Source organism: Notothenia coriiceps, unplaced genomic scaffold (genome assembly GCF_000735185.1).
Source record: "Notothenia coriiceps isolate Sejong01 unplaced genomic scaffold, NC01 NC01_scaffold00033693, whole genome shotgun sequence".
In the NCBI taxonomy this organism is placed as follows: Eukaryota; Metazoa; Chordata; class Actinopteri; order Perciformes; family Nototheniidae; genus Notothenia; species Notothenia coriiceps.
The window spans coordinates 146830-158354 of NW_011366394.1; the positions used below are offsets into that span (position 1 = coordinate 146830).

General features: G+C 38.4%; 2 protein-coding genes across 3 annotated transcripts in view; one reads left to right on the plus strand and one right to left on the minus strand.

Annotated features, from left to right (window-relative positions):
* Nucleotides 1-1333: 1333 nt before the first annotated feature.
* On the minus strand, nucleotides 1334-5990 carry zcrb1 (zinc finger CCHC-type and RNA binding motif 1). Its single transcript, XM_010790029.1, has 8 exons — nucleotides 5854-5990; nucleotides 4775-4877; nucleotides 3659-3687; nucleotides 3085-3196; nucleotides 2873-2980; nucleotides 2647-2756; nucleotides 2485-2563; nucleotides 1334-1694 (listed from the first exon to the last, which is right to left on the minus strand). The coding sequence occupies exons 2-8, from the start codon at nucleotides 4856-4858 to the stop codon at nucleotides 1545-1547; spliced, it is 672 nt and encodes a 223-aa protein (XP_010788331.1). The 5' UTR covers nucleotides 4859-4877; nucleotides 5854-5990; the 3' UTR covers nucleotides 1334-1544.
* A 778-nt stretch (nucleotides 5991-6768) lies between these two features.
* pphln1 (periphilin 1) overlaps nucleotides 6769-11525 on the plus strand; it is an 11256-nt gene continuing 6499 nt past the window's right edge. For both annotated transcript variants that reach the window (XM_010790030.1, XM_010790031.1), the window contains exons 1-6: nucleotides 6769-6855; nucleotides 7518-7564; nucleotides 8015-8079; nucleotides 8529-8747; nucleotides 9724-9785; nucleotides 9901-10023. In XM_010790030.1, coding sequence (XP_010788332.1) covers nucleotide 7564; nucleotides 8015-8079; nucleotides 8529-8747; nucleotides 9724-9785; nucleotides 9901-10023 — 470 coding nt within the window. In that variant the 5' untranslated portion in view covers nucleotides 6769-6855; nucleotides 7518-7563. The remainder of the gene's footprint in view (nucleotides 6856-7517; nucleotides 7565-8014; nucleotides 8080-8528; nucleotides 8748-9723; nucleotides 9786-9900; nucleotides 10024-11525) is intronic.

The window sequence follows — 11525 nt, forward strand, 5'->3', positions numbered from 1 at the left end:
GAAAACCCATTTTTTTTCCGTGTCCGCTCCCCTCTCGTATCTTGAATTTTTAGCCCGTTTTAACTCGGTTTTTACCTTGTGGGACTCCTCTTGTCGCCCATGCCAGACCGGGGTTTCTGTGGAGATGCTGAGACGAGCTCAAGTCGTTTTATTTCCGATTATTTTACCAAAGAAAGCGATGCGCCCGTGCCGCTCGGCTTCCAGCTGTCGTGGAAACTCCGCTTGGGAGAGGGTCACGTGATTCGCTCCGGCCAATCAGAGGCAGGGTTACTTCCCGAGGCTGACATTCCTCTTGATGAATCTATGCCGCGTTCATGTACCCGCTTGTAGGTTCGTACCTCTGTGTAACGAGGGTGTTAAAAATCCATATTATGGGGGTTATTATGACTAACATGACTCGTTTGGACGCCGTTTGAAAGCTGATTCTAAAATAAAGCAAGATGTACACCTTAAATTAAGGAAAAAGTCAAATTGAAACGGCTGATATCCGTTAATGCCTTTTAAAAAGATAATACATATTATTTAAAAAAAAATTAAGAATATTATTGTGCTTTAATTTGCTATATTAAATACAAGGATGCCACATGCATTAAATGGCTATAAATGGTTATTTTCTCAACATAGAATCCCATCTTTCTTTGTAGCAGTTATCTCTTTATCCACTCTCCTTGTCATGAGATCTTTCATTTCCGGCAGCACATAAATGCAACAAAAGCTATAGTCGCACTCGCTCATGTGTTAACCGTTTAGATCGTTTCACTGTACAGGGATTCCTCTCTCATCCCTCTATGTTCTCATTTGACTCGCTGACTGCAGGATTTCCGCAGTAGTTTAGATCATTCGCATTAAACACCGGGGAATACCTCGCCTGATTTCTGTGCTGACGTAAACGGGAATCAAAGGACACATTTCCAAACGCATGCTGGTTTTATAATGGGCCTGAGAAAAACACCATAGCCTGGGGATCCTGAACCTTTCATGTCAACTAGATCTCCATAATGTCCCCAAGATGAGATTTTAGAGCAAGGAGACCTTAACCGCTGCATTTTAGCTGTTGCAATATTTAGTATAACACACACCGTCTAAATCACTACATGTAGTTCAGAAAGACTCATTACATTTGAATCCTTGTTGGTTGTGTGTCAACAGGAAACATAGCGATACAAAATAAACATCTGACACACTTATTTGGACAGTTTTGGGAAACATAATACAAATGAATGAACAAAATTCCACTCAGTTCACCGGTAAAAGAAAAAAACTGCCTCTTTCAGGAATCAGTATCTCATTATTTGTTTAACACCGGAATAACAACAAAGAATTTGGCCCGTCATTAAGAAGCAAGGTTTTATTGACTGACATATAAAAACAAATACAATGTTTGAGTTTTATGTACAAGAAGTAAAAAGAAAATCGGATGTGTATCTGTGTAATGGATGCACCTCCCATATAATACAATACAACTTACAAAAATAAAGGAATATTTAATGTATAACATAGGGCTTATGTCTAAACCCTGTGTTATAACTATATTATCATTATAGTTAGTCGCTTAGCTCCTCCTCATCACTGAAGTACGCGCTCTTTTTGATCCTTGGTTTCTTGGAGTCTGAGGATGTTGAAGCGTGAGCACTTTCTTCTTGAGACAAACGCGCCCGCTTCTTCTGCGTCTCCTCTGCCTCAATACTGGCTTGCTGAAAGGACACAAATGGGGAAAAAAGGGAATATAACACTGCTAAAAGCTAATAATTCAATTCAAGTGTATGGTGCATTTAAAGGTGATGCTTTTCTGGTTAGTACCCGTCCCCGTGTTTGTTATGTAGCTTTTTCTGCATGTAAACGGTCTGCAGAGTCACAAGCCCTCAAAGTACACCCTGTAGCGAGTACAACTCTAACACAGTCTATGCTGCCCCAGTACGCCTCGTTGGACATTTTGCTTTTTCCATTTTTTCCTTCCCGAGTATAGTGACACAAACTCACAGCCAGGCTGTCTCGCTGTCTCGCAGACCCCACGCAGCAACAAGGAAACGACACCAGTAAGCCAGCTCACACTGTCCGCTCCTCGCAGCAGCGAGCCCCGCAACGTCCCGCCAACACGGCACCCAGACCCCACGAAGCATCCTCATCTGTTTGTCATTACTGATGTCATTGTCTGGTTGCTAACGCCATGGTAACACATAATCACTGATGTTCCGCTGTAACGGTAGACTCATCAGAACAGAGTGGGTGAGCTGACCAATCAGAGCACAGTGGGCTCACAGGGGGGGGAGGGGCAGGAGCTCCAACAAGCCGTTTAGGACAGAGAGTGAATACACATACTATACAGAGATGCTGTATGAGAAACCAATGTGAGTTTGGAACATTGAACAATGTACATCTATTCTAGTAGACCTCAACAATGGAATTATGATCAGTAGAAATGGCCATGACACGGGACCTTCAAAGTCAAGACATCTATTTTGATTTCTATCCCTGCACACTTACCTGAAAAGCTATGGCTTGGCTCAGACTGTCCAAGGTTGGGTCCTCTCCCTCTTCTTCACTTTCTTCTTCTTCTTCCTCACTTAAATGGAAAATATGTAGGAATTACAAACACAAAACTCTTACATAAAGAAAATCGGACAATATCAACCGTAAAATACGTACACATGCCCGGGTTTCTCTGCCTCTTTCTTCTTTTTCTTCTCTTTCTTCTTCGGAGCTTCCCTTTCTCCCAGGATGTTTTTGGGGCATGCGTAGCTCAGATGACCCGTATCCTGTCATGTTTCATTTGAAAGCGCACACAATCACTTAACATCCTCTAAGATAGTTTTCTACACATTCAGAAAAGAATACAAGCAATTGAAATAAAATAATTTAAATATGCACTGACCCCACATTCGTAACATTTAGTCTTGTCCGTGTAGTTTCGTCTTTTTATGAACTCAGTTGCTCGTCCATTGTCTACGGCGATGCTCGCTTTCACTGTTCTGCCAAACAACTGGGAGACAAACATAGGGGTATCAAGTTTATATCTGTTATTCATTAAAACATCACTGACTGCAACTAATACATGTCTGAAAAATAAGAACATGACAGACTGACCTGTTTGTTGTTCACTGCTTTGGCACAGTTATGAGCTGATTCTCTGTCCAGGAACAGAACGAACGCCACCCCTTTACTCAGGCGAGTCTCTTTATCTTTAACGATTGTAACCCTGGAATAAACATGGCGGTTATTAACCAAACGTATAATAATAATGACTTTATAAAGCATATTTAAATTAAGTTATTGTTAGGTGCTTTGACAACAAACGCAGGATCTCCAGAATTTTATAAAACAAAAAAGCATCGCAGTAAGGCAAGCCCAAAGCAAGATTCAATTAAGGTCGAATTTAAACAGAAAAATAGAAAAACATAGAAGAGAGAAGACAAATGATGGAGAAGTAAATGAGTAAATACATTTTTTTTAAATGATACAAAAATACTAGTCTATAAAATGGGTTTGAAGAAGTCATTTAAAAGAGGTCAGAGAAAATTGAGTATTCAAAGCCGTTAACTGTTGTTTTGGTGTACACATTATGTACATTATGTGTACATTATACACATTATGTGTACATTATGTGTACCAAAAAGAAATAAAATTATGCAAAAAAAATTACGACAGAGCCATTACTTACTTTACAACTTTTCCATATTTGGTGAATAGCTGAAAAAAGACAAAGTAATCTGTTTCAATATTCAAGTTTCTTTCATTTCGATTCCACGGTGGTATTTTACTTATTTCTGTTGTTGCCAGGCAAAAGCATCCGTAACATTATCTCCTAACACTGTGTAGAACAGTGGTTCTCAAACTTTTTCTGTCAGGCCCCCCCCTTTGGAGAAAAAGAAAAGTCCGGCCCCCCCAATACAAATAGTCACGTAATGGGCCAACTTAACATTTATTAAAACACATCAATATGAACGTGAACATTATTTCAAAAAAATAAATACAATTGTGCAATCCCCTTTGCTAGAACAATAAGTTATAATACTTTGCCACTTTGCAAAGAAAATGCTGATATTTGGCAAAAAGGTGTGTCTCATCACAGCATTAGTGGCTGCAATGAGCCTGTTTTGCACTTCACATTTCTTCATGGGGTTGCAGGCTCAGTGGTGGCGCCAGAGATTTCTTTTGGGGGTGCTGTGGGGTAGCTTGACGTTTCATAGAGGGTGCTCAAACATTTAGGGTTTCCCATTAATGTACCGGTTTATACAGTGTACCCGCGACAGTTACAATGAAGGCTCGATAATCAGCTCACGGCATATAGGTGTAAGCAGAGTGTTGCTATTTTTATAGGTGGTGTGTGGACCTCACATAGGGGGGTCCGGGGGCATGCTCCCCAGGGAAGATTTGTTTTTAAATATTGAAGTTAAATGCATCAATCTGGTGCACTTTGAGAGCAACATGAAGAGATCTATGGATACATCTCTCAACACCCATTTGAAACAGAACTGTAAACAGATTTACTTTTTCTTTATGGATATTTTACAAATCACCCTTTTAAACTTTATTCTTTTTTTAATGCCATATAGTATTTCATACCTGTTTTTCATTTATTCTCTTATTTTGTGTATAACTATAATGATCATATAAACGTGTGCCTCGGAAATAATTGTTTATATTAATCGTGACCAAAAAGTCTCTCTCTCTCTCTCTCTCTCTCTCTCTCTCTCACATTATTTTCGAATCAGTCATTTTTCCTCCTGTTCCCTCGCGCCCCCCCACTTTGAGAAACACTGGTGTAGGATCTTACCTTGTGCAGGTCATTGTTGGTGAGAGAGAATGGCAGGTTTGACACATACACAGTGCTTCTGCTTGGTGCCAACCCCCCGCTCATACTGGACGCATACAACACACTGGAAGAGGAAAAGATCACAAAGATAGTTCAGGTTCTAGCTCTCTATGAACAATCTGCACATACTGCAGCCTACTTACATACTGCAGCCTACTTACACTACCTCACAGGATATATTTATTATTATCACAATAATATCCTGCATTATATTTGTAACTGCACATTTGTATTTCCACATGTATATTTTCCTCATGTATATAATAGATTTTTAGATTTTTAATGCTATTTTATTTATATTTCAGAAATATGTTTTGGACTGTTTATTTCTAGTTTTTTATGCTGCTGCAACGCATTTCCCAAATTGGGATCAATAAAGTACTATCTATCTATCTACCTATCTATCTATCTACTGTATCTATCTATCAATCAATCTATCAACCTATCTACTGTATCTATCTATCACTCTTAATTTCAAGCTACTGTTCAACATATAGTATACTATGTTTATATATTTAGTAGATTGGTATATTAGAGGGGAGTTTTCTTATTTATTCTGTATGTTTTATAATGTTAAGATACTGCTATGAGTATAGTTTTTTTTACTGATACATTTTTTTTTATGAGAAGGTAATGTTTATCTTTAGATAGGTAGATAGGTAGGTAGATAGGTAGGTAGGTAGGTAGGTAGGTAAAACTTAACAATAAAAAACAAGTATATTATATACATATCTACAGTTTTAAAAAAAAAAGGACATGCACTACAAAGAATACTCACTATAAAATGTTCTAGATATGAGAGGCCAATATACTACAGCAACAGAAATATAGACATATAGTATATATATTATATTACAGTAGCTGAAACATACAGTTAAATACAGTCGTGTCTATCTATCTATCTATCTGTCTGTCTATCTATCTATCTAAACATGATTAATAATGCTCACCCAGCTTCTTAGCTAGTTTAGTAACTCCACCATTCATGTCGCGATTCACATTTTAAATTAAGTGCAAGCAGAGGAATACAAATAACTTACCAAAACAGCCTCCACTATATTAAAACAATATAACAACTATAATGTTTTTTAAAAAGCCGAATGATATATGAATGAGTGTGAAGCTAATGTTTAGCAAAAAGAAACAAATGCTTTCTTCTTCTTCTTTTCACGGTTTTATGGCGGGTGGCAACCAGCGTTAGCATGAGCATTAGCGCCCCCTACTGTATTGGATTGAATCTACCACAAACATTTAAATACAAAATACATAAAACATGATCTTTATTAACTTTATTTGTGTCAAATAATATAATAGTCTCCCTGACTCAATTTCTAATATCACTTTGGACCATGTATACAAAATACATTAGTCTCAGAAAAGAGAAGAGATTATTTATGCCAGATTTGAGCTCATTTCTGATTTCCATCTGCAGTCTTTAGGCAGAATCAACAAACACTTAAAACATTGCGTAATCTCTATCACTCAAGCAATTATAAAACAGATTAAAGTACAGGTTAATCTAATATTACACAGTACAGTTAAATTCAATTTAAATAAAAAAACTCAGATTACTCTTTTGTTAACTTGACTTAATAACTTCACACTGTACACGTATATGCAATTATAGGCTATGCCCTTCCTTGCACACTTAATGGTACACGGATTTGTTTGCTGTAAATTGGCCCTAAATAGTGTTTTATTTGTCAGATAGTTTACAGATTTGTAGATAGTGATATCTTGTAATTTCTACTCTTTTAAATGTTTAGCTTTATGCCATGACTTGTTTTTTATGCTTCTGTAACGAAAGAAAAAAAGCCCAATTTGAGATCAATAAAGTATAATTTGTATTTTATCAATTTCCATTATCTCCTCATTTTGAACATGGATGTATAATAAGATTTTGAAGAGAAACAAACAGATTGACTGAACGTCCCCAATTGATGACGTATGCACCTCCCTCTTCCAATAAAGTAGCCGCCTGTCCATGTAGCTAGCTACTAGCTACCGTGAAATGCTAAGCTAACCAAACGATAGAGAGAAAGGTACGATTGTTTGCCTCTTTTTTACTGGAATCAATGCCCTTTCCTGTGCGTTGTTTAAAACGTAATCATCTCTGAGATGCAAGGTTTTGGCGTGAATTAGTATTTGGTTTTAATATCTATTGAAAATCCCATACAATTGAACGTGTGAATGCTTTCAACACGTATGAGGGCTAACGTTAGCATTGCTAGTATTTTGATGTACGTGGAACTACAGTATTAAGCAGTGTGTTGACATTACAGAGCATGCAGGGGTTTTTGTATTTAATAGTCTAGGTGTGAAGCTAGTGTTGTGTTTACTTTTGTGTTAATCTGCAGACAATACTCTCAGCCAGCTCAATAACTGATGTAATGTTATGTGATGACATCTACTTGTCAAACCGTGCTTCTTATCTTATTTAAGGAAACATGCAACCTACAACGTTTTTTTCTTTCTACATTCCTTTTAAAGGACCGCTTCATGTTCTGTAATGAAGAGTGTTTACCTAAATAGTGGAACGAAAACGTATGGGATCAATAAAGTATATCTTATGTGATGACATCTAGTTGTCAAACCATGCAATTACAACGTGTTTCCCCCTTCTTATTATGTGTTCTTTATATACGCTCAACAGTTGAAAACTCAAAGTGTTTAATCTAACACTATTTACTAAATATTTTTACAGATTGTGTTGAAGATCGGTACATCACTGCGACTAACGGAGGTCCAAAAGTAAGTTCTCATTTATTTTTTAACAAGATAAACGCAACTACTGCCTTGCTTTGATAGAGATCACATTACAAAACACAATATGTGGCACATGCAAGAACTGGGACACACTTCAGAGCCTTATGTGTATATATTTGTTTATGCAAGACCTTTCTTCGTGTTGCATCATGCACTTGGCAAAACCAACATTTATCGACATAATGAAACTGGGGAACAAGTACAGAGTTACAGCAGCAAAGGTGAAGTGCAGTTAAAAGGCAGAAGGAAAATAAGTGGACTTGCATTAAAAAATAAAAAGGCGACAAGCGTAAACTACAAATACATTTATAGTACACATAAGCAGTTATATTGTATCAATGACTACAGGACCTTGTTTACATTTATTTTGAGGAATTACCCTTGCACGATTGCATGTTCGAACATACGGTTTCTTACATTGTTTTCCTCTTGCAGTGGCGTACAGGAGAGAGCGGAACATACGAGACGTGTACGATGAGCGCTTTTTAACAGAGAGACCGGTGAGTGTGGACAAAGTGACTTCTGCCTATTGTCTCTTCTCTTCTCTTTTTTTAATCTAAGTCAGCAGCAGGGCGGTACCGCAGCATCCGCACAAAAACCACCAGCCTCAGGGACAGTTTTATCCCACAGGCCATAAGACTGCTAAACACCTGAGCTCTGTGAAGTGCCTCGATAAACATTCCTGTTTTCATCTTGCAATATACTAATTTATATAAATAGTTATCACCGCAATAAACCGTATTTTTAATTTTGTCTTAATTTACATTATTTAATGTCATATTCTGTTCTTGTACATATCATATTCTATTGACACTTTTTATTTTGTAGTTTTGTATTTTATTATATATGTTGCATTGCCGGAGGAGCTCAGGTCAGAATAATTGAATAGCCATTTCTAACCTCTCTTTTAAGTTTAACTTCAATTCTCAACATATACCCATCCTTTTAGGGTGCGTACCCGCGTCCTGCTGGGCCGATGGAGAGGAGGGTCCCCTTTGGCAGGCCGGAGGAAGATTATGGCCGCGGCGGGTACGAATATGAAGCAGGACCACGCTACTTCCCGAACGAAGGAGCGCCACGAAATTATCATGAAGATCAGAGGGCCTACCACGGAGACAACATCCACTTCCCTGCAGAGCGGAGAGCTGTTCCGCCGCCTGCAAGGAGGGTGAGAACATCAGGGTGTCCGCGGGGTCTTAAAAAGTATTCAAAGTTGATAAATCAATTTAGCGAAAATGAAGGTTATTAAAAAGTATTAAACGGCATTTTCTAAGGTGTTACATTTTGTAGCTTGTTTTCAATAAGTATATAAGTTGTCCAAAGAGGTTGGATTCTACAGTCTGCCTGAATGTAATCATTGCGTAGGTGTGTAGTGTGATTCTGTGTAGTTTATTTATGGCATCCCGTTGGATTTGACGTCATCTGAACAGGACATCGCACGCTCACTGCTTGATAGCGCGCGAAGGTCCGTTTACGCCGGTTGTTAAGCAACATCGTTATGGGGAAATGCAAGTTAGCGTCCAAATGGTTGGAAGATAAGGAGGAAGGACAATCAATACTGTATATAGTCAATGTGAGGTAAAGTGTGTCGCCAAGGTAACCGGTTAGAACTCAAAGTGGCGATGAGGTCTTAAAATTTACGGAAAGGGTCTTAAAAAAGGTCTTAAAAGGTTTTACATTTGACTTCAGGATTCCTGCATGTACCCTGTACTATTAATGTGTTTTTTTCTTCTTACCTATGAACATAATTGAATAGAAAGAAACTTCCACAACTGAGAAGGAGCATTTCACTTTCTTAATGCGCTTAATTTGAACGAGACGATAAATGTGTAAACGGAATGTTCAATAGCAGAGAAATATCAAATATGGGTCAAAAAGTCAGTTTTGAAAGTCAGAAATATTAGCATATGCCCCTGTTATCGAACTCGTAGATATTTTTGTGAATGTTTTGTTATTTTATAAACCCTTTTAATTAAGATTACTATTGATACTAATATTTGTACCAGAGTTACTTACTGTACATATGAATTTACACTAACAGTCTTACAATTGCTGCAGACATATTGCAACTACCTAGCTGTTCTAATATTGATGGTTTTATATGCACACTCACAATTAAGGGCTTTTTGTTTCGTATTGTATAGGAGGAGTATCCTTACAGAGTTCCCAGGGAAGAGCCCCTCCCAGGAAGGCCTCTGGAGTTTGGGTAAACTGCTTTTGTTGCAATATTTACAAAACAAAACTCTGCCTTATCTTCCTCTCAGGCATGCCATGTTGCACAGTATGCAGCTGACCTCTCATATGTGTGTTTATTCCCTCAGCGCCCGTGCACCACAACCCCACAGCGCACGAAACCAAGGCCTCTACCCGGCCCCCCGGTCGCTGCCCGAGAGCGGAGAGGACACGCTGGTGCAGGCCATCCTCAACCTAGACAGAGGGTACGAGTGAGTGCATGCTAACCCTGCGTAGCCCAACTTCATGTGGTTTATTCATGGCAGCCATAAATGCTGATGTCAGAAAGGAAGTGTGTTATTAGTGAAAACACCTGGTATAAATACTCAGAACTAAACATGTCATATGTCAAGGCCTTTGTGCTAGAGGGCAGTTTTGTACTGTGTAGGCACTGGAACCAACAAATAAAAGAGTAGACGTGTTTTAGATTCTCTCAAACATTTGTGGTTGTTAAAGTATTCAGATTCACTTGACTAATGCTTAAAACCGTCTGTTACAAGTAAAAAAGTCCTGCATTGAAAATGTATTTAAAGTATAAGAAAAAAGAAAATTATCTCAAAGTGTTACAAAAGTGAAAATACTAGATGCAGAAAAAGTCTTCACATTGAGATGCTGGGGAAAAAAATGAAAGAAATTCTGTCAATAAGCAAATTTGATTAAGCATCTAATTATTTATATTACTTGTAGGCGCATACACATTGCTGGGTCGCTCAACTTATAAGAAACCAACGTATTTTATGCATTATTTTGTGTTGAAACTCTAAACTGGCCAAGAAACTCAAGCTGTCAGATTAATGCAGTAGAGTAAAACATACTTTATATTCCCTCTGAAATGTAGAAAGAGCCATGAACACTCGGGGAAACTACAAGTACCTCAAAGTACAGTACTGGAGTAAAGTGTACTTGGTTGTATTCACGCACTGGTTGTTGCATCTGTTGTCAAATGAGAAAGAGGACCTTCAAGGTTCAAGGCTTTAATTGTCATGTGTTCACAGCTACTGTACAGTGTAGTTATGACGAGGACATTCTTAGCTCACAGGCTCCTCCAACAGTGCAACACAATACATCCAATAATAGTGCAAGTAAATAAAACAAATGAGAATATAATAGAAATAGTGCAGAATAGTCCATATACTACTAATTGGAGTATTGATAGATATGTATGTATGTATGTATGTATGTATGTATGCAGGGCTCGACATTAAGGACTGCCCGATGGCCCGGGGTCATCTAGTATTTAGCTCGGGCCATGAAGCCTCACCTGCTGGTTGCCCGATCGGGCAATCTATTATGCCAGTATCATGCAGCTCGCGGATCAGTAATGAGTGACCCGACAGTAAAACTAAACATATCTATAAACTAGACAACCATTACGGAGCGCCGCAAGGCGCACCGGTACATTTGTGTATAGCGATTACGACGGGTGATATGAACACCGGAGCTGGTCAAAACGTATCGCTGCGAATAAAAATCCACAGAACTATTCGTCCATCAGGATAGTAATCTGGATCTTTGATCGACCTAGACTAGCTATACCCTGTATTGCCACTCTTCAGATTAGAGCTGCCTCTCTCTCAGGTCGACAACGACTGCTCAGCTGTGCGGTGGGACGTTATAGTGTACGTCGCCACTCGCCTGTTTTGTGTGTGAAGTCCAATCTTATTAGTGGGCATCTGATAAAATTAATGGAGAGTTTGATCGGCGATTGGATCAA